The sequence below is a fragment of the Panthera tigris genome, chromosome A2, assembly GCF_018350195.1.
Source record: "Panthera tigris isolate Pti1 chromosome A2, P.tigris_Pti1_mat1.1, whole genome shotgun sequence".
NCBI lineage: Eukaryota > Metazoa > Chordata > Mammalia > Carnivora > Felidae > Panthera > Panthera tigris.
The window spans coordinates 2,577,035-2,599,656 of record NC_056661.1 but is presented as its reverse complement, the minus strand read 5'-3'; the positions used below and the strand labels follow the sequence as shown (position 1 = coordinate 2,599,656).

The window sequence follows — 22,622 nt, the reverse complement described above, 5'->3', positions numbered from 1 at the left end:
CTGCAAACCCCGGAACCAGAGCGTGCGCTCCCGTGTCTAGAACGGGGCCAAGCATACACCAAGCATACAGTGAGCACTCAATGATTGCAGGCCAGGCCAGGCTCTGAGAATGCCATCTGGTGCTGGCTTTTCAGATCTACCATCAGCAAAGAAAGCTGACACCGGGGCGGGCAGGTCTGAGGGCAGCCTCCACTGGCCCTTGGTGCAGATTTAAAAATGAGGGCTAGGGGTCGTTCCTATAGACCAGCGGTACAGACAAGACGGGCCGAGGTCTATGGGCCAAGACTAGGGCAACCTAGACGTCAGGGGCCGAGGGAAGGGGCAGGGGCTCCTGTATAGACCCCCTGGAGGGGGAGGGAAAGCGGAGGCCCAAGAAGGCATGAGATCAGAACACAATAGAGGAGGGGAGCCCGTCCAAGGAGGTCCAGAGCTGGAGAGAGGAGCCCCTGGAGGCCGGTAAGACCCATTCCACAGACGGAAAAGCTGAGGCCTGGGGAGGCTCTAAGTCCTGGCCAGACCCGTGACTTCAACACCCACCCCCCCCCCCAGTCATGCCTAACTGGTGTTGCCGGGAGGCCCCAACACCCGCTTTACAGACGAGAAGACTGAGGCCCTAAGAGGGGACCTAGTCACGAGGGGCGTGGAACCTACACCCATCTGACTTCCCCATGACAACAGCAGCGGCCCTCGCTGGGTCCCCTGGAGCGCAACCGGGGGCCGTGGGAGGCCCAGTCCCCTCCCCTGGGGGTAGGGGTGCTGCCTCTCTCCGCGCTTCATCAAGGGAAACTGAGTCTGCAGAACCTCCCAGACCTGGTTTCTCAGCCTCCAGGAGAAAGGAAGACAAAGGGAAGAAAACCTCGGGCCGTGTGTCTCCACTCTCGCCTGGGCCGCCAGGCTCCCAGAGGGGGAGCGAGACCTCTTCCTGGCATGTGAGTCCCATTATCTGCCCAGCTCCCGAGGCCACGCTATTCTATTATTATTACTGACATTGTTACAACTCTTCTGGTGGCTTACGGTCTTCCAGGGCGCAGGGAAAGGCCCAAGGCTCCGCTACCCATTGTGTGACGGGAACCAGGGCTCAGGGAGGGCGGGAGACCTGACCCAGGGCCCACAGCGTCTCAGGGCCTGCGCGAGGACCCCAGCGAGGTCCCCGACCCCCCCGGGAGGCAATCGGGCCTTTCTCAGAACAGCCTGGGTCTCGCGGAGACAGCTGCTCTGTGCCACCCGTTTGCTTTCTGGATGGATGTGGCTGGGCTCGGTCCCACCTCCAGGCCTGGACCCCACAGTAACCCCCACCCGGTGCACCCTCCCTGCTCTGGGCACCTCTGGCCATGGGGTGCCGGGGGGGGGGTGGGAAGGGAAACGACCTCAGATTTCACCTATTACCCAGGCTCTGAAAATAGCCTCCCGCCCTCGCCAGGGTGGGGCGGGCCGGGGCTCGGCTTGTGCCAACCCCAGCTCCCCACTCCGATGTCCCCCAAAGCGTGAGTCACCGTAACAGCTGTGGCAGGGGCTGGACCTCAGGGCTCTCTTCCGCTGCCCGCACCCCCACCCCTGCCCCCACCCCGGCTGACCTGCTGAGGCAGAGGGAGAATGGAGGGGGCCCATCCTAGGCCGGAGTCTGTCCAACCTCAGCCTGGCTTTTCTGTGCCTGAATGCCACCTGACATGCTGGCCCCAGAGACGGGGAGTGATTCACCCAGGGTCACACAGCCGGTCAGCAGAGCTGGGACCAGAGCCCAGGCTCCCTGGCCAGAGAAGCCGGGGATGGGGGGGGGCGGGTGGGGATCGGTAGAGGCATAGGTCGCTGCCCCCAGTGGAGGGGACGCCAGGGTGGCAGGAGGCCAAGGCAATGGTGTTGACCTTGGTCCATGGCCGCCACCCAAATTCTCGCGCTTACTGGGGCAGTGATAAGAGGTAGCCGGGAAGGGGCAGCCGGACTGTCAGCCAGCAGGGACAGACAGACAGGTCGCCAGAACCCTTTTCTCTCTGAACCCCTCCCCTTTCTCTGAGACCGGCCCTTTCTCTGGGCTCCGCCCCTTCTTGGAGCCCCGCCCCCCTCTGGGTCCACTCTCAGGAGAGGTGCCAGGGAGGTGGGCAGGGGTGGGAGCCCACGTCACCAGTGACCCCAGCTGGGCCTGGAGGAAGGAAGGCAAACAGTCTGTAACTGGGTCATGGACCTGCTGCCCCAGCGTCCCTTGTCCTCCCTGGGAGGTCAGGCCAGGTGAGAGGCAGGCCCGTCACTGTCTCTGTCCCACAAGACCTGCCACAACCAACGCATCTTTCCCAGGCACCTCCCGATGCCCTCGCCGGCTGACCAGGCAAAGGAGACGGTCAAGGCGAGCTAGAGGCCAAGAGTCCTCCAGAACTCCTACACATCCCTCAAAGCCTTGTCTCCAGTGCCCCTTCTCCTTCAGGCAGCCTGTCCTGCTCTCCTCGGAGTTTCCCCCAGACCTAGCCTGGACCACACAAGCTGGGGTTCTCCAAGTCCAGCTCTATTGCCTTCCTCCCCCCTCCCCCAAACCTGGGTCCCAGGACCACCAAGCAGACTGTCTGTAAGGGAATGAGGTCGGGTTACAGCGGCCACCTTCTGCGTGACCCAGGAACAAATCACTGCTCCGCTCCGGGCCTCGGTTTCTCGTTCTGGACAATGGGCAGAATGGGGTGCTGCAGCTGTTGGGGTTTGTGACTCCTGGTAACCAGAGAGGCAATGCTGGAGGCGGGCGGGGGGGGGGAAGGGAGCGAGGCCAAGACTTTCCCAGAAACTCCACTTGGCTCACTGGGATTTCCTGGCCAAAAAGGGGAGCAGCATCTGGGAGCTGGACACCTGGGTCCCAGCCCTTGCCGGATGGGTTCGACCATGAATCTCCTATTCACAAACCACAGCTTTTCCAGGAAGGATTCTCTCTCCCTCATCTACCCGGTGACTCACGCAACGTTACGGCGAATCGGTCTTGCCACCTCCTGAATTCTTATCCCAAACTCTTACGCATCCTTCAAAGCCCCGGTTCCAATGTCTGTCCCTCCGGGTTAAACCCAGGTTGAGCGGCAAACAGCAGAGCTCGTATTCAAACCCAGGCCCATCTGGCACCAGAGTGAGCGTTTCTAACCTCAGGTCCTTCCTCCCCTCAAGCTCAGAGCGTCACAGCTTAGGTACAACGCTCATATAACGAGGGAGAGATTCATTTGGTTGTTCAACAAACATTTATTGAGTGCCTACTGTGTGCCAGCTCCGTGCACGGTGCTGTGGACCCAGCAGTGACCTGGGCTCTGTCCTCACCTGGCTCCTGATCTGGGCTAGGGATGGATGTTAAAACAAGCCGACAAATATGTAATAAAACATCAGTTTGAACAGAGTGGCCTGAAAAAATTTCAAGGAGTTTGAGGAGGGCCAGGGGATCCCTTGGGTTGCGGGGTTTTTTTTTGTTTCTTTGGGTTTTTTTTTTGCTGACGGTGGTCAGGGAGGGTCTTTCAGAGGAGAGGACGCTTGAACAAAGACCTAAAAAAATGACAATCCAGGGCAGGAGCTCTCCACATAGTGAAAACAGCATGTGCAGAGGCCCTGAGGCAGCATTGTGCCTGTTTTGCAAGAACGGCGAAGAGGTTGGTGTCACTGAAACAGAGTGAAGGGAGGCGACGGGGGCTGGGTGTGCAGGGTCTAGTGGGCCACTGGGAAGAATTTGGGTATGTACCCTGAGGAGTGGGAATGGAAACTTCCTGCCAAAGTGACCAGGGAGTCTGAACCCTGGATCTCCCGACTTCCCTCTCTGTGCCTTCATGTTCCAGCAGGATGGCCGGGGTGCGGGAGAGACGGATAGGGAGTCATTTCAGGGGCTGATCGCTTCCTGAGCTACCGACAGGGACGATCCTTGCACCCATTTTCCGGATGGAGAGACCGAGGCGCTGAGCACCGAGGCCACCCACCCACAGCCACGCAGCCAGGGAGGCGCCAAGCTGGGGCTCGGACCCGCGTCCCTGTGACTGGGGACCTCCTGACCCCCTCGGCCTCGCTGCTGGGCCCTTCAAGCACGTGGTCTGGCCCCATGGCTGGGACTCCCCGGAGCACCCTGCGTGCCTGCTCTGAATCCCGTGTGACTCCCTTCCCCTGCTCCGTCCCAAGTCACACGCCACCTCGTCCTCGGCCAGAGCGGCAGGCCCTCCAGGACACAGATTTGGTCCCTGTCGTTCACCGCTGTGCCCCCAGCGCCCGGATCCCCGTGGGAACAACCTCACCCTTAATTACCCCCCCGTTCACACACCCCAGGCGCCGAAGGATGCTGCTACCCCGCTGGGTTTGGCCAGACTCGGGAGGACCCTGGACAAGGCCCGGTGGGGAGGAAAGACCACGAGAAAAACCCTCGGGGGTCACCGCTGTCCCCATCACCCAGCCCAGGGCCTGGCTCCCTGCCCAGCAAGCAGGGACAGAACGAGGGGAGGGTATGCTGGAAAGGCCTCCCAGATGTTTGATCCAATTACTAGTCTAGCGACCGCCATAATCACAGCCACATTTATTTGGCACCCACTGCATACCAGGCGCTGTGCTAAGGGTGAGGCATCCGAGGAAGGCAGGCCTGCACGCCTTGTCTCAGCTGGTGGACCCGTGGGGCCGTTCGTTTATGCAGCAAACATAAGCACCTACTGTGCGCCGGGCACCTCACAGGGGACCCGCCTCCCTGAATCCTCAGGCCGCAATGAGCAGCTGAAGCTCGCCCTGAACTTCACCGTGAGGACGGGGCACGAAGAGCGAGGTCCCCTGCCCAGAGGCACCCAGCCGGAAGGCCCAGGGCTCAGTGCTGAGCCTCCTGAGCGAGATGTGGAGGCGGATCCGAGGGGCCCTAGGTGTCCCGCTCGGGGAACCCCGTGAGGGCACGTCCGCGGCGAGGCGGGGCCGTGTCTCCGTCGGTGCGGTGTCAGCCCGCGCGTCTGTGCGTCTGTGCGCGTGGCTGCGTGTGGTTCAGTCCCGCGGGGGCCCCTGCACGTGCACCAAGGGGGCGCACCTAGGCGAGGCGGCACACGCGTGTATGGGTCGGTGTGAACGCGTGCATTCGTGCGACGGGGGGCGGGAGGACCCAGGACCTGGTGAGTGTTTTGTGTGCGTTTGGTGTGAGACAGGTCAGACGGTTCAGGCTGAGAGAGACAGACAGACAGAGACAGAGAGCCAGAGGGAGACACAGAGAGGGAAAGAGAAACAGAGACCGAGGGAGAGAGAGAAGGAGGGAGGGAGGAGGGAGAGAGAGAGAGAGAGAGGGAGAGAGGGAGAGAACGCTGACTCGGCCAGAATCCGGGCTTCGTGATTTACAAGGCGCCTGGCCCTGACGCGCTGAGGCACCTCACCACCGCCGCAGAGAAGGGAGGGAGGGACGCAGGCTCGGAGACAGAGAGCAGCCTGGAGCGAGGTTGTGCTTTCTGCAGGAGCGAAGCAGGGGCCATCAGACCAGGGGCGGCGGGTGGCGGGGGCGGGGGGGGGGCACCCACAGGGAGCGTCCACCTGCCCAGGCCCGGCTAAGCACCCAAGCAGGAAGCGGCCCCAGGCCCACTCTTGCCAGCCATGCTGTGCTGTGCCACCCCGGGCAGGCCCTGGCCCTCTCTGGTCTGGGCTCCTCTGCCAGCCTTGAGGTGCTGGGGGACCCCGACCCCCCCCCCCCGAGCCCCCACCAGGCCTAGACGTCACTGATTCCCGATCCCCACCCCGCCCCTAGGAGGCACTTCAAATATCCAGTACACAGATCACAAGTCCCGGCCACCCTCCCAGCCTCAGTCTCCCCGCTGGAGAAACGGCCGTAAGGGGCTGAGAGGGACGGAGGGGCAGAAATGAAGGGAGGAATCAATGAATGAGGGAGGGTCCCTGGCGGCCGGGCTTGGCCGTGGCCTTGGCCGTGGCCGTGGCCTGGGCCCAGCCCCGCGGCCCCGGGGAATCCTGGGCCCTGCAGCCAAGAGGGATTTGGCCCCAAACCCGGAATAACTAACGTGGCGGGCGCTTGGGGCGGAGGGAGGCAGGGAGGGAGGCCCAGAGCAGGGCGAGCGGGAGGCCGGCCTTCCCGCCGGCAGGATTTATGGAAGTAACGGCTGCTCCACAGTTACTCTCGAGAGTAAAAGTGAAAAAGTGCTTGAGTCACCATTGAAACAGGGACGGGGCTCCCAGAATCCTCCAGGGCCGCCGTGGCCACCCCCCCCCCCCACCTCGGTGGGCAGGGCCGGGGGCGCAGGGGCGCTGGCACCGGGCGGCCGCCCCCCCCCCCGCCCCCCCGCCCCCCCCACCGCTCCGGCTCCGACAAGGATCCGGGTCGAATCAGCTAAAAGGGAGCTATTTTCGGATGGGCTCAGGTTGTAAAATTAGTCGGGAAAAGGGGGGACATGGAGGCCCAGAGACGGGGAGACACGGGGAGAGACACACAGAGACAGAGAGGGAAAGAGACGTAAGACGTGGGGAAGGACACATGGGGGAACAGAGAGAGAGAGACACAGGCTTGGAGGCAGAGACAGGGAGAGACACAGAGACAGAGGCGGGGGGACAGAGAGACAGGCGGAGGGAAGTGAAGATGGTCAGACAGAAACGGGGTGCTGGCGAGGGGCGCAGGCTGAGTGGGGCGGCCAGGGTCCTTCCGGGAGCCCCCAGACCAGGCTGGGTCTGCAGGGACCCCTGAGGATCACACCTGGCTGTGGGGCACCCCTCCTCGGTGGGGGGGGACGCAGGAGAGCAGCAGGGGAGGGGTGCCCCCTGCATTTGGGCCCCTCCCCCTCCCTCCACGGTGGGGGGGCTCTCTCTGTGTCCCCCCCCACCGTCGCTTGCACGGGGCAGCCTCAGATATCCCTCACTGTTGTCTCCACCCCCCCGGGAACGGCCACCAAGCCAGGCCCCTGAGCACACATGTTCCCGCTCGGGTTCCCACCGCAGCAGCGTGGACGGAGGCCTGTCTCCCGAGGAGTCCTGATGGGGCAGTTCCAGGGCTCGGTGACAAAAGGCGGCCTTCCAACCTCCTCCCCTGGAGTAGCCTCCCTGGCTCGGCACCCCCCCCCCCCCCCGTGTGGCTCCCGGGAGCTGGGGAGCGTGAGAAGGGCAGAGGGCACCCGCAGCCACCCAGGCCACCCCACCAGCCCAGAGACGGGGAGGCCCAAGGTCACACGCAACCCTGACTGCAACCTTAGTTGTTCCCCGGGGGGCGCGGGGGGTGGGGGGCGGTGGTGCAGAGCCTCAGGACAGTGGGGAGGCAGAGGTGGGGCAGCAGGGGCAGCTTCCGGGGACCCCCCCCTCCCGAAGTTGTTCGGAAAGGGAAACTGAGGCCCGGATAGGGGCAGGGACTTGCCCAAGGTCACTCAGGGGATCATGGGTAGGACAAGCCCAAGACCCTCTCGGCGCCCGCCCTCCCGCTGGCTGACGGAGCCAGGAACTTCCCAGCGGGGCAAGAAAGATTCTACCACGAATGAGGGAGACCCCAGGATCCTGAATAGGCCCCCACCCCAGACACTGGCGGTCCCTGGGGCCCAAGCTAGGCATCCACGTGCTCCCCATAAGGTGCTCCTCGGGGCACCCAGGCTCCCGGTGGACTCCCCCCCCCCCCCCCAGTCCTGCACTTTACAGTCTGGAGGCCGCACTGCCCCTGTCTCCAGAACCTGTCTTAGTCCTCCGGAGAAACTGAGGCCGGAACCCCACCGGCCTGAAGACACATAAGGACACGGCGGGGGGGAGCTCGAAGGCAGACCTCGGGAGGCCGTCCCACAGGGAGCTGGAGGAGGAAAGGAGTCCCCCGGGGTGCGGCCCGGGACAGGGGCAGCCGCCCCCTCCCCACGCACCCCCTTGCCGGTCGCACAGGGGCTCAGCCCGGGGCAGTCTGGGAGCGGGGCCAGGGGTGAGAGGCTCCGGGAGGGGGGCAGGGGCAGGGGCAGGTGCCGGGCTGGCGAGGGCGTCCGCAGCGCCGCAGTGCCCCGGCCAGACCCCGGCTCCTCCCGGCGGCGGCGGCGGCTCAACAATCCAGAATCGATGCGGCGAAAATATCAGATCGGTGGCGGGGGGCGGGAGGGGGGGGGCGCGGGAGACCAAGCCGGGACGTCAGCGCGCCCCCTCCCCCAGCTGCTGGCGCCTCCAACTCCGCGCGCCCCCTCCCCCTCCACGCACACGTGGGCCAATAATGGGGGGAAAGGCGTCCCGGGGCTGGGGTGGCGGGCCACAACCTTGGTGGGGGGGGGCGGGGGGTTGTCTGGGGAGCACATCCGAGGGATCCTCTCCCCGAGAGAGTGCCGAGTGGGGGGTCCAGCCAGGACCCCTCGATGCCACCTGGAGGCAGGCCGGGTCCGGGGCGGAGGGGTGGGGTGGGGGGGGGGTCACGCAGAGCCCGCCTTCGGCTCTCGGGGCGAGGGGCGCCCCCAGACCTTCCCGGGTGGAATGGGGGCGCGCGTCCGGCGAGCCTGCTCCCCGAGCCCCGCGTCCGCGTGGGGTGGGGGGTGGGGGGAGAGGCCTGGGCGCCGGGGGGCGGGGCGGGAGTCCCGGGGGAGGGTCGGGGCGGGGTGGGGAGGGTCGGGGCGGGGTGGGGGGGGTCCCCGACCCAGCCCATCCCCCACCGGCCCCCGGCCCCCGGCCCCGCGGCGGGGGCGCCCCGGCGGGGCGGCGGGAGGGACGCGCGCCTTTCGCGTCCCGCCTCCTCGGGCTTCCCGAGTCCGGGGCCAGGCGGCGGGGGGCGCGGGGGGCGCGGGGCGTACCTGGGTCAGGCAGAGCGGGGACGAATACATCCCGGGCGCGGCGGGAGGCGCAGGGCCGGCCGGAGCGGGCGCGCTGAACTTACTGAGTCATTTTTCCAAACCCCCCCCCGCGGCCGCGGCCGGCGCGCTCCTCGCCGCCTCCTCCCTCGGTCTCCCTCCTCCCTCCCTCCCGCGCTCGCTCGCTCTCCCTCTCTCTTCCTTTCCTGTCCCCCCTCCTTCTCTCCTCCTCCGTCTCTGTCTCTCCGTGTCTCTGTCTCTCCTCCCTCTGGCAACCTCCCCCCTCCCTCCCTCCCCCCAATTTCCCTCCCCTCCCACCCGAACCTCCCACTTCTCAACATCCAACTTTCAAAGAAACGAGGGAAAAAAAGAGCGCGAGCGGGGAAGGAAAGCCGCTCCCCCCCGCTCCCCCCCCCCCCCCGTGCCCCATGAACCCCCATCATTGCTATTATTACGAATTACGAGCCGCCCTGGTCCCCGGCACCGGACCGGGGACCCACCGGCCGCCACGGGTCCCCCAGGACCGCCCACCCGAGCCAAGTGGGGAGGGGGTGCTGGGCTGTTGCTGGACACTTTGGGGCCGGAGGTGGATTTTTAAGACCCCCCCCCCCCAACCCTCCCCGCGCTGGCCGGGAAGTTGGAGAAGAGAGCCAAGTTGGGGGGGGGGGGGAGGGAAAGAATGAAGAAGTGACGTGTGCAGAGGCCCAGCGCCAGCGCGCGTCTTTCCCCTTAAAGATGTACGACCCGGGGTGCATGGCAGGAGAGGGGGGTCCCTCGGCACCTCTGCCCCTGCTCCCCTGAGAGCCAGACATGGGCTGCAGTTGCCCGGGCACAGGGGCTGCGCTCCAAGTGACCTCCCTGCACCTACCAGCCCGAGAAAGTTCCCAGCTAACCCAGAGCCTCCAGGAATCTGCTCTCACCTTTCCAGTTAGCACCAAAGGGGAACTGTGGGGAGGGGGGGAGGGGTTGGCATCCCCCATTAGTCTCCTCAACATCCCAGGAGGATGTGTCCAGAACGTAAGGCTGGCCAGACGGACCCTTGCAGCCTCTTCCCTGGGTGCCCAGCGATTTCTCCTGGCACTCCAGCCGTGTGCCCATTTCCCGGATCTAGAAACTGAGGCACAGTGAGTGGCTTGGAGCCAGACCACCTGGCCTCAGCCCCTACATCGCTAAAGCTCCCTTGTTCTCCTTCTAGAGTAACTGGACACAGACCTGCCCTCCTCCAGTGTCAGCCCCTAGGGCACCTGGTGACCGTGACCTCAACCCTTCTCCATTCACCCCCTGAATCCTCCCAGCCTCCGCGGCTGAAACTCCTATTCCCACTCCACAGCCTAGGGCGAGGTGTCGCTCTGCCCCTTGGCGTTGTCCCCTGTAAACTGCACTAACACCGCCCCTCCCCCGTGGGGTCCATGGGCATAAGCATATCGACACTTAGCCTGAACCTCTACCCAATGTGCACCGAAACATTCTTAGAAAGCCTGGCGATTTTGACTTGTCTCTCGCAGTGTCCTGACTCCAAATGCTACCCTCCAGCCGACTTGGGGCAGCTGTCCCGTGCCCAGGGGCATGGAAGGTACCAGGAACCCTATTATCGTCCCGTGTTACAGGGGAGGAAACTGAGGCCCAGAGGAAGGAAGCCACTCGCCCAGGGTCCCGGCGCTGGACTAGGAGGGAGGAGGGTTCCTACAGAACGCCTGTTCCTGGGGCCACCGCTGCAGGCGGGCGTCTGTCATGCAAACAAACAGTGCTTAGCACATCATGAGCACTTCGCAAATATTTTATTGAAAAAACCCCTTGTGCGGCTGGGGGGGGGGCGGTGTTAAAACCCCAGGATGAAGGGGGAGGGCAGGCGTCTAGGAATCCGAACGCCAACCTAACATAAAGCAGTATTTTATTATTTTAAAATGGCTAGCAACGCATAGAGCCCAGAATCCCCAAGTCACAGACACTTAAAAGTTACACTTGACTTCAGAGCGTCCTCCCAGCTGGCTCCCCTCCTCCCAGCCCTGCCAGCAAGCTGAGCTCCTTTCCAAGGTGAAGTCTGGAGAGCACAAGACTACCCCTCCGGGAACCTCAGTTTCCACATCTGTACAATGGCAGCAGTATAGGACGCATGGAGGGGGGCTGGTGAGATAGGGGTCCCGGGGTTACCTGTGTGACCACCGTTGACGCCATTAGTGGCGGAAGACGGTAGAACCTTCTGCCAGTTCACAGACACCAGCGAACTGTCACATGTCTATCTATTCTGGCTCGGGTCGGAGGGGTCCTGCAGTGCTCACAGTGGGTCCACAGCAGGCCAGCTACCGTGCAGGGTCGCGGCCAGGTCTGCCTCTCCTGGGCCAGCAGCTAAACTCCCCTGTGTCCCTCCGCTTTGCCCTCAGTGAAAAAGGGCGAAGGGTAGGAACTACCCTGGTGAGCCAGCAAATGCTTGCCCTGAGTTTCTTTCCAAAGCGATCGGTGCATTTGGACCTGTTTGTTCCAAGGCCCAGAAGGGGCGGGGGGCAGGTTTAGCTCCTGGCCCTCCGGAGCACAATTTAGCTCGGTGGCTAAAAAATGAAATAACGCGCCCTCCTTATAATCCATCTTTAGTCTTCTGTCCCTGACACGGATGCACAAGTCTGTGGACCGCCGCTCTATGCCAGTCTCTAACGCCAACAATTCGGGCCAGCTCAGGACTGAGCGTGCTCCCCCAGTCCCGACGACCCCGGGTGTCCCCAGACATTGTCCAGGGTCTCCTGGGGCACAGCAGTCCTGGGTGAGACCTCCCCCCCCCCACCCCCCGGCTGTAAATGCCGCCAGGTAGACTGAACACCCCATTTGGGATTGTTTTTTAAAAATAGGTCAGCATCAGTTTATGAGACTATGTGTTTGTTCACCTGTGCCACGGGTCAGGCAGGGCTGAACGAAAATCTAGCTTCTTCCCCGGAGTGGGGTCCCGCACAGGGAGGGATGGTGAGGAAGGCTGGTTTTCACTTGGGACACTTGTGTGTCCTCTTGAGATGCCCAGCGATGGTTTGTGGAACTAAAAGCAAACTTTTTAAAGAGGGAGTGGAATTCACAGAGCAGCTCAGGCAGGGACCATAGGTGCCCACGAGGTAACTCCACGGCTACCACACCCAGAGAACAGAGGGCCCAGCGCCGCGCCAGGCCTTGGCCACGCACACCTATGACAGGGTCACCCTCCTCGGCCCGTGTGTGTCCCCATTTTACGGAGAAGAAACTGAGGTCCTAGAAGGGATGTTAAGGTCTTTGGTCTCACGTGAAGGTAGGCTAGGACACAGACACAGAACGCCGTGCCACACAGGTTCTCACGTATCACACACACGTGCACACATACACACACGTGTGCAGTGGCCCGAGGCACACCAACACCTGAGCTCCTCCCCCATGGTTGCCCCATCAACCCCTCCCCAGGGCCAGCCCGGTGCTCCGCCTGGAGGTGGGGGGAGGTGGGGCGGTTTGTCCCTCCACCCTCCCAAGCACAGGTGCCTGTGCCCGCGAGGGTCAGTGTGGGTCTGCGCGTGCTTTTCTGGGTGCCGGGGGTCATGTACACCCGTGGCCGCCAACTGTGTACCATGACAGGCTGTGGGGGGCGTGGGCGTGCGAATGGTCCTGCACAGATGTGTCCCACTGCACCAGGCGACCCGTGGGACAGGCTGGTGTCGGGCAGGGCAGACCAGGTGTCCCCGGGAGTGTCGTGTCTGGGGGCTGGCAGCGAGAGCGCAGAGGAGGGTGAGGACCTGGCTTGACTGGCCGCGGGTGGGAAGGTGACCAGACTATGTGACCCTGATGGGGGAGCCCTTTCACCCCTTCCCAAACAGCCCCCCCCCCCCAAAATGGGATGCAGGTTCAAAGAAACAAGGCAGAGACTCCGGTCTGGCCGTGGTGCTTTTATATTTAGAAAATTATATAAAGTTCCCTGGTGTGGGGGTGGGGGTGCGGCGGGGATTCCCCTGTAGGGGGGAAAACAACACTTTGTGCCCCTCAGGTCTGGCCTAGCAGGGGGCAAATGCATGGAGGCAGGGCCGGAGGGGGGGGGTGGCTCCCAGCATAGGGGGGTCAGGGGGTGTCCTTGGCCAACTCTCCTGAGCCCGACCTGGCCCCGCGCGCTTTGCTTCTGTAACCGGCCATCCCTCGGGACCTCCTCCGCCCGCGGAGTCAGGGGACCCCCGCCGCCCCGCCTCCCTCCGGGGCAGGTCCCCGCGCACGCGCAGCCCCTGGCGGGAGAAGGCGCCGCCGCCACCGTGTGATCGTGTCCCGGCGCCACCTCGCGCCGAATCGCAAGCCAGGACCACCTGGGGACAGCGTGTGGCGTACCCCGAGTCAGGGGGAAGTGGAGGGGACCGTGTGTGGGGGGGTGAGATGAGGGGACAGGGCTTTGGCACGGTAGAGGAAACACCCGTCCCTCACTCAGCAATCCCGGTTACAGGAAAAAAGGAAGTGGGGGGGGGGGCGAGGGAGAGTGTAGACCCATCCCCAGGAATAGTCACTCAGCGCTAATCACACGCTCACAGAGACACCCAAGTGTCCCCGGGGACGCAGCCACATGACAGAAGTTCCCCACTCACCGGCAACCCCCTAACCGCCACACATTCACTTGGGGACACCCCACGGGTCACCCAGGGACATCGCGGCCCTCGGGGACACACACTCCGCCGTACGGCTTCACGACACCTTCCCACAGGGACGCACGGTTACCCAGACACGCACACACTACCCCTCAGCCGCACAATGCTCCAACACGGACGCAGCACAACACGCACAGCCACGTGGATGCGCAGACACACACAGACACATAAAGGAGAGGACTCGACGCCTCGAGACCCACGGACCCCTGCGCAGAGGCGGGACTACCCAGCCATACAGACACGCGGACGCACTCCCGGCTTCCGTGCCGACCCGTCCCGGAGCACAGAAGCCCCCGCACGCACCCCTCGAGCGCCGGATTGCCCCCGACGCCCTCGGACTGGACACCGGAACCCTCGAGCGCAGCCACCGACGCTGGCGGGCCTGGGGCGCGCCGGGCCAAGACCCGGCGAGCCCTCCCGGCTGGGACCCGGCGCGCGCCGTGGAGGGGCCGGGGTCGGCCCGGGGGCGGGGCTCGGGCACCGCAGGAGCAGGCCGGGTGGCGGCCCCCGCGCGGCGCCCGGCGCGGCCGCCCGCCGGGCTCCAAGTTCAAGGCGCCCGGCGGCGGCCGCTGCGCGCTCTCCGCCCCTCTCCGCAGCGGCCATTTTCCGCTAGCTGGCGCGCGGCGCTCGCCCGGCCCGGGGCGCCCCGCGGGGGCCGCCGCGACCCCCGCCCCGCACGGCCGGGGCGGGCGCCCCCTCCTCGGCCCGCTCTCCCCCGCGGGCTGCGCGCTCGGGGGTCGTGCGCTCCGGGCCGCACCCTCCCGCCTGCGGCCGGGCCAGGGAGGAGGCGGGAGCCGGGTCTGGTGTGTGTGTGTGTGTGTGTGTGTGTGTGTGCGCGCGCGTGTGGGGTGGGGGGGGGGGGACCCTCTCCCGGGAGCCCCGCCCTCATCGCCAACTCCGCTGCGCCAGCCCGGGGCCCCCCACTTGGGGTCCCCCGCTGCGCCCCGCGCGCCAGCTCCGCCCCCAGCCGCGAGGCGGGGGGGGGGCTGGATCGGCGGGCGGGGGTCCCGCGGCGGCGGGCGGTGGGGGGGGGGTCCCCGCCTGGAGCCCCTCCCCCGGGCGGCCCCCGCCCCCCGCCCCCCCAGACCGTGCAACTTTCGCCGGGAGCCCACGCACCACCCCAAAAACTCCCCGGGCGAAAACGAAAGTGGGGGCGGCGACGTACCATGGCGCTGCTGCGAGGAGGCGAGGCCGGCGCCGGAGCGAGCGCGCTCGGTCCCCGGCGAGGGGGGGCCGGAGGCGGCGGGAGGAGGCGGCGAGGGAGGGCGCGCGGGGGAGGGAGCGAGCGCGCGAGGGAGGGGGGCGCGCCGCGCCCGCCCCCCCGGCCCGCAGGACCCTCCCCTCGGCCCGCCCTCCCCCCGGCCCCGCGCGCCGCCCGCGCCTCAGGCCGCTCCGCGCCCGGGCCCCGGCTGCGGCGGCTCCGGCTGCGGCTCCATCCCCGGCCCGGCCCCGCGCGAGGGGAGGCCGAGCAAGCGGCCGCCGCGGCGGGTCGCGGGGCCCGGGTCGGGCGGGCTGCGGAGGACGCGGACCCACCTTCGCCGCGGCGCGCGCGCGCTCGCGCGCACACACACACACACACACACACACGCGCGCGCGCGCGCGCAGAGGGCTCGGGGACACTCGCGGCCCGGGCCTCCTCGACTCCGACGCGCGCAGACCCACACACTCGTCACGACACACACAGCCTGCGGTGTCATCCAGACACACGGGGACCCGCGCTGGCAGCCGATGCGGTGTCTCGGACGCACAGCCCCTGCGGGCTGCCACGAACACAGACTCACACAGCCTGCGGGTGTCACCCAGCCAGACGCTCGGGGACTCACATATTCACAGCCTGCGGGTGTCACCCAGACAGCCACAGCCGCCACGCTGTCCCGTACACAGACTCACAGCCTGTAGGGTGTCACCTGGACGCTCGCCCAGGTTGACAACCCTAGGAAGACACTCCGGGCCTCGGACTGACCTGCACCCCCACCCCCAGGATCCCTCTCCCCCCCCCCCCCCCCCCCCCCCCCCCCCCCGGCGATTGCGCCAGCCACCCAGACCAGCGAGTGCAGGTGTCCCGGATACACGCAGTCACAACAGGCAGAGCGGGGGGGAGACGGGACAGATGGGGACGCAGACAGAGACTCGGACACCGAGGACGACAGACCTGGGGGGCGGGGGTCCCCTGCGGGTCCCGCAGGAGCTCCAGCGGGGCGGGGGGCGGGGAGCGCGCGCGGCGGCTTCACAGGTGGGGGTGAGCGGGCGCCCCCTCCCCGGGTCAGGATTAATGGTGGTGCCTCTGCAGCGGGGGGGGGGGGGGGGGGGGGGGGGGGAGGGGGGAGGGGCGGGGCCGAGGAGGGTCAGCCCCCCCCCCCCGCCCCTGCCGAGCGGGCAGCCGAGAGCTGGGACGCGGTGCCGCAGCGCCCCCCCACCCCTAAGCGCTCTCCCGCAGTCCCCCTCCTCCGGCCGCCGCAGAGCAGGCGCCGCCCCCTTCCCCCCTCCCCTGCTCTGCGTCTGGCGCAGCTGGGGGACGACGGGAGGGGTCTCGCCCGAGCCCGGTGGGTGGAGAAGATTCTGTTATCATCCTTCGGTCCGGGTTTCCCTGTGCCTGCGACCCCAGTTCCCCCGCACTGGGGGCTCCGGGGTTCAGGGACCCCTTTGGGGAAGTGGTTCCCAGCTCCCCCAGGGAGGACGCCAGGGTTGAGGGTGGGGGCAGGCGGCATCTCACGACCAGAATCGGGCCCTGGGCCGCCCTTCTGGAGCCATGGCTGACTCTGGGGGCTTCTGGAAGTTGACTCTGCGGTTCTGTGCGCGCCGCTGGGCATCCCAGAGGCTGGGAAATCTCGAGCAAACGAGATGTGACACTACCCTGCCTACATAGTAGGTGCTCAGTAAGCCTCGGCCCGCACATAGCGGATCTCCACCGGGCCGGGAGCACCCACTCTGAGGCCTGAGGTCTCATCCCATGTGCACACTCTCGTAGGTTTTCAGAAGGGAAAACTGAGGCCCGGAGAGGGCACCTCATTTTCCCCTGGTCAACCGGCATGTCGGGAGCCCGAGGACCCTAATCCTGGCGCCTTCTCCAGGGCGCTCCGCTGGGGGGAGGGGAACGCTGTGCAGGTGGCCTTGCCTCTCACAAACTTGAAGCCGGAGGAAATGGGGTGCCTATTCTGGTTCTGGCAAGGGAAGGGTTAAGGGGATAGCGACCCCTTCCCCCACCCTCCTTGCGTCTCTCTCCCCCTCTCCACCCTCCTTCCTCATCTCTAATCTGCCTCTGTTAATCCCCAGCTTGAGTCCTCTGTCCCTCCCTCTTAGGTACCTGAGAGGAAGGGGGGGAATGGGTTGATAGCAGCCAGATCCCAGGGGTTGGGGTCCAGGGGACAACAGGGGGCGGCACAGACGGAGCCCCCACCCATCGTTTCCCCCAGGAGGCCACCCCTGGGCTGTGGGAACAGTGCTGTATGTGAGCCTGCTCAGTTACCTTCGTAGCAGCCCTATAACTCCATCTCCGTTTTATAAGGAAACTGAGGCTCAGAGAGGTTTAGATAGGTCCCTGAGGTCACCCAGCTAGTCCAGAGGATGCTTTCCTGACTGAATCGCATCATTTCAGCTTCTTCTGTGATCTGAATAGGCTGAGAATCTCTCAGACCATCACCTCCTGCTTCCTGTCTAACCCTAGGACACAGCTGAGCTGAGTTTCTGCCACTGTGGAGCACAGCCCCCCCCCTTCCTCCAGATGTTTGGCCTGAAGTTCTTTCACTCTGTTTCATTCCTGGGAGACGGAAGGGATTCGTCAACGCGTGAAAAGTGTCCAGCCTCACGCAGACCAAAGAGAGGATAACAAACAGGAAGAAAACACCGTATGCTTTGGCACTCATCAAAGAAAGTAGGTAAAGATGTTTAAACTGATAAAAGCTAGTGCTGGTGAGGATGTGGTGAAACAAGCATTTTCATAAACGGCTTGGAGGTGAACGTGGGTATGAATTGGGAGAGCCGTTTGGCATGCGCGGCGGAGGCCTAAGACAAGGTTCGACCTTATGGTCTAACTTCTGGGAGTCTGTCGCGAACTTCTACGACGTATTCGTGCCCCTGAAGATGCCATTGCGGTATGCTTGTGAAAATGGCCATATGGCGTTTCTCAGCCCTTTTTTTCATTATATGCACCCTGGAGCTGTTTTAGACTTTTTATTTCCTAATCATCTCTCATCAACTTTTTTAAAAAATTTATTTATTTTTGAGAGAGGGAGAGCAAGAGAGACTGGGGGTCGGAGGGAGAGAGTACAAGTGGGGTGGGAGGGGCAGAGAGAGAGAGAGAGAGAATCAGAGAGAGAGAGAGAGAGAGAATCTGAAGTGGCGTCCAGGCTCTGAGCCGTCAGCCCAGAGCCCAACACGGGGCTCCAATTCATGGGGTACAAAATCATGACCTGAGCCAAGGTCGGATGCTTCACCGACGGAGCCCCCCGGGCGCCCCATCTCTCATCCACTTTTAACACCACAGGTATACTGCATGTTTGTTTCCTACTGTATGTAGACCTGTGTTTTGTACATTAGAAGAAGAAGATTTTATTCACTGCCCCCGTCCCCGTCCCCCTCGGGATCAGTTTTGCTCCTGTGGAGAACGCAGGCGACCCATAATGGCGCAGCCTCCTGATGAAACGAGACAGTCTTTAAAAAGAATGAAGTTCCATGGGGCGCCTGGGTGGCTCCGTCGGTTAAGCTCTTGGTTTCAGCTCAGGTCATGATCTCATGGTCGAGAGTTGGGGCCCTGTGTCGGGTTCCAAGCTGACGGTGCAGAGCCTGCTTGGGATTCTCTCTCTCTCTCTCTCTCTCTCTCTCTCTCTCTCTCTCACAACAACCTTTAAAATGCCCAACACCAAACGCCCAAGAGCCTGTGAGTACACGGACCTCTTCCACTCTGCAACCACTTTGGAAAACGGACGGACATGCATCACAACACTGAATATTCATGTGCCACATAACGTGGCCTTTCCTCTCCCAGGTACGTCTCCACAAGGAGCCCTTGCTCGCTGCCTCCGGGAACAGTGATCACTGCCCTGCGAAGAAGGCAAAAACCCAGAAGCAAGCCAAGTGCCCATCGCTGGGAGAAGGGAGAGGTGCACTGTGGGAAATTCACCTACAGGCGTATTAATGAGCAGCCCGGCCGTGTTCCCACCCCAGGCGAACAGCACGGAGGGACCGAACAACGTGACACTGGGTGCGGCGACGCTCAACCGACCGAGCCACCCGGGTGCCCCAGCATGATAGTCTCTTTATGAAGTTATGATACTTGAAATGGAAATGATATTTTGGGGGTCACAACCATTTGAGACAGAGTTCTCTTTAAGCGGGGGAAGGGATCAATTCCAGATCGCGGGGTGGGGTTACTTCAGGGAGAGGAGTCAGAGAGCAGGATGGGGTTATTGCTAAAATTCTGTTTATCCAGGTGGTGTTCAGTTGGCGGGTGTTTATTCCATGAGCAGACTGTAAAATTTACTGATAAATGGAGCGATGACGACGGTAAGTCATGGGGCGGACTGGGATTGAACTCATTCTAGCATCTGAAGCCCAAGCAAACGGCAGAAGCACCAGCTCAGAGCCACGTGCCAGAGGGAGCTGTGGCCCCACGCAGGGTGCGGGGATGTCCATAGGGGTGATTCACTGCTCCGTCCCGGGCACGGAGAACAGCTCCTGCTGCATAGTAGGTGGTCAAGAAATATTTGTTGAATCAATGAAAGTTTCAGAGGGATCAAAGGCCTTGTAAAGTCCCCTCTTACTTACTTATTTTGAGAGAGAGAGAGAGAGAGGGCAGGGGAGGGGCAGAGAAAGAGGGGGAGAGAGAGAATCCCAAGCAGCTGAGCCCAAATCAAGTCAGACGCTTCACCCACTGAGCCACCCAGGAGCCCCGTAAAATCCGCTTTGAAAAGCCAATCATATAGGGGCGCCTGGGTGGCTCAGTCGGTGAAGCGTCCCACTTTGGCTCGGGCCATGATCTCACAGTTCCTGCGTTCGAGCCCTGCATTGGGCTCTGTACTGATGGCTCAGAGCCCGCTTCAGATCTTCTGTCCCCGCTCTCTGCCCCTCCTCCTCCTCCTCTCTCTCTTTCAAAACTAAACATTAAGAAAAGAGAAGAAAAAAAACTACTTAAAAAACCCCCAAATCATATATATGTATGTAATATACTGGTATGTATTATATATACATGTAAAATGTATAACGTGAAATGTAGATGCGTTTATGTATTATATATTATGATTTAGTATACGATGCATGTTTGTGTATTTGTATGCGTATGTCTGAAATATGTTTTTTAAGTAACTAAACACGTAAATGCACATAGTTAGTAGAATCGGACACACAGGCACACACACGCACACCCCCCCCAGGGTTGCTCAATCACAGCGCTGACGTGAACTGAGGTCCAAGATGCTTTGTGACGGAAGGGAAGCAGAAAGCAAACCCGAACCGCTGAATCATTGAAGACATACTTCCAGCATTCGTGCACGAACACAGCCAGAGCCACACGGGGCCAAGCTGCAGGCACTGACCCGGTGACGTGGGGGGCATGTCTAGCCCCATTCTGCAGCTAATTACCCCAAGTCCCTTTCTGCTCAACTCTGCCCCAGTAGCCCCAAAGCAGCCCCGGACGAGCAGTAAACCCATGGGCACGGCCGTGTGTCTGGCTTCTCTATGTTAGCATAAGTCTCTTTAATGTTTATTTATTTTCAAGAGAGAGAGAGAGAGAGAGGGAGAGAACGAGCAGGGGAGGGGCAGAGAGAGAGAGGGACGGAGCATCGGAAGCAGGCTCCGCCCTACTGCAGAGAGCCCGATGTGGGGCTCGAACTCTCGCCCCCCGAGATCATGACCTGAGCCAAAGGGACGCTCAACCAACTGAGCCATCCGGGCGCCCCGCTCAGCATAGTTATTTTGGGGTTCGGCCATTCGGTCACCTATGCCTTTTTATCGCTGGCTAGGGTCCCGCCGTCTGGATGGGTCGCCCTGGTTTATCTGGCTCACCTGCCGATGGCCACCTGCGGTGTTGATTTACAGATAGAGCTTCGAGGACCTCTGGGCGCAGTCTTCCAGACATTCCCTTTCGGCCCTCCTGGCGAATGTCTGGGCGTGGAAGGGGCCATCGGCCAAGCGCGTTCGTGCAGAAGTGTGTGCACGGCCGCCCGCTCTCCTTTCCAGGCGGAGAAGAAAGGCTGGATCCCGTGGGGGCGGGTGTGTGTCCTTTCAAGAACGTGCCGAACTGTTTTCCAAAGTGGTGGCACCATTTGACATGCCCACCGGCAGGGATCTGGTTGGGGGGGGGGTGGGTTCTAGCTGCCTCCCATTGGGGGGTCGAGCCTGAACAAGCGGGAAGTGCGGAGGCAGCCTTTCAGACAGGGCAGGTGTGGGGGGGGAGGCAGTGGGCACATGAGGGGTAAAGGGCACGGGAGCTAGATAAGCAGAACCCTGCTGGCCACGCCCCCCAGGCCCAGGAGAGAGAAACAGCTCGGGGTCCGGGGCACAGCCGCTGCATCTGGGTTGTGAGCAGGGATCCTTGCTCCCCTATCTGGCGGGGATGGCCAATTGTCCCAGCAAAAGTCAGACTCCCGGGCCTGCCCTCGGGAGGCCGAAGTTAGGTTTGGAGCGTCAAACCCCACGCTGGCCCTGAGTGATCTCCATGTGCATCCACGGGCAGCAACTTGCCGGGGAGCAGCCAGAATCTTTCCATCCTGTCTCCCTTTGACACAAGGATTTGCCTCCTGGGTCTCTACCTCAAGGAATAAGGAAGCAGGTGAGCCACAGACAGGAGCCACCCAGCCTGGGTTCATATTCTGGCAGCGTGACACTGGGCCAGTCGCCTCAACCATCTGAGCCTCAGTTTACCCGTCTGTAAAACGGGATCGGAGTAGCTGTAGATCGAGTAGGTTCACGCTTGCCAAGTGCCTAGAACAGGACCCAGCGGGCAGCAAATCATGGAGAAGGGTCTGTTATGTGAAAACAGGGGCACCTGGGGGGCCCAGTCGGTTGGGCGTCCGACTTCGGCTCAGGTCGTGATCTCGAGGACAAGTGCACCAAGCTCCCTTTGTGTCCTGCACTATTCAAAATTACTCAGGGGTCAAAAACTTGTGTAAAGAGGCAGAGAGTAAATATTTTCAGCGTTGCCAACCAGATGGTCCCTGATGCACCTACTCAGCTCTGCCCTTGTCGCTTGAAAGCCAAAAGCCACCAGGGACAGCATGTGAACAGACGGGCCGTGTCCCAATAAAACTTTATTTATGAACACCGACGTGTAAATGCCACATAACTTTCACCTGTCATGAAATCTTATTCTTTGGATTTCTTCCAACCATTAGAAAATGTAAGACCAGGGGCGCCTGGGTGGCTCGGTCGGTTGAGCGTCCGACTTCGGCTCAGGTCACGATCTCGCGGTCCGTGACTTCGAGCCCCACTTCGGGCTCTGGGCTGATGGCCCGGAGCCTGGAGCCTGCTTCCGATTCTGTGTCTCCCTCTCTCTCTGCCCCTCCCCCGTTCATGCTTTGTCTCTCTCTGTCTCAAAAATAAATAAACGTTAAAAAAAAAAAAAAAGAAAAGAAAATGTAAGACCAGTGGTGCCTCGGTGGCTCAGTGGGTTAAGCCTCCGACTCTTGGTTTCGGCTCAGGTCGTGAGTGATCTCTCGGCCATGAGATCGAGCCCCGAGGGGGGAGCCCGCTGCACACGCACAAATCTGGCCCCTGGAATGTAGTTTGCTGACCCCCACGTTGACTCATCGCTACTGTTCCATGTGAAAGACACTGTCATCATTCTATTTCTTTTTGAGAAAGAGAGAGCACTTGAGTGGGGCAGGGGCAGAGGAAGAGGAGAGAATTCCTAGCAGGCCCCACGCCCAATCGTGGAGCCCACCGCAGGGCTCAGTCCCACAACCGACCATGACACCGCGTGGGATGCCCAACTAACTGAGCCACCCAGGCTCCCCTGTCATCATTCTGATTGTATAGATGGGGAAACTGAGACACAGAGAGCTTGAGAGAGTTGCCCAAGGTCACACAGCCAGTAGGGGGTAAGTCTGGGGTTTAAAGCTGGACGGTCTGGCTCACAGGGGCCATCAGCCTAACCCCCGGACAGTCTTACCTTGTGGCTCTTGGCTGTGAAATAGGCCAGGAAAAAACAAGGGTGGGGGCAGAGGGGGGACAGACCATGAAGAAAGAGATCACAATCGCAACAATGGTATTAGATGATTTTTTTTTTTTTTTTTGCTATGCTTTTTCTCCTTTTCAGTGTTGCTGCAGGGGGTCAGGGTGTCCAGACTTTGCAACAGAAGCCACTGTCCCC

At 62.5% G+C, this 22,622-nt stretch overlaps 1 protein-coding gene and 1 long non-coding RNA gene across 5 annotated transcripts in view; one reads left to right on the top strand and one right to left on the bottom strand.

The window, feature by feature from the left end:
* The window catches only part of NFIC (nuclear factor I C), a 63,515-nt gene extending 48,927 nt beyond the window's left edge, over positions 1 to 14,588 (bottom strand). For 3 of the 4 annotated variants that reach the window (XM_042977731.1, XM_042977733.1, XM_042977734.1), the window contains exon 1: positions 8,694 to 8,839. In XM_042977731.1, the coding sequence (XP_042833665.1) occupies positions 8,694 to 8,723 (30 nt within the window). In that variant the 5' untranslated portion in view covers positions 8,724 to 8,839. Of the gene's footprint in view, positions 1 to 8,693; positions 8,840 to 14,483 lie in introns of those variants that run through there. The other variant, XM_042977732.1, reaches the window with a different exon arrangement.
* A 1,214-nt stretch (positions 14,589 to 15,802) lies between these two features.
* On the top strand, positions 15,803 to 19,989 carry LOC102960208. The gene is made up of 3 exons (XR_006214422.1): positions 15,803 to 17,189; positions 18,303 to 18,820; positions 19,687 to 19,989. It is a non-coding gene; the product is annotated as an uncharacterized LOC102960208 (long non-coding RNA).
* Positions 19,990 to 22,622: the final 2,633 nt, after the last annotated feature.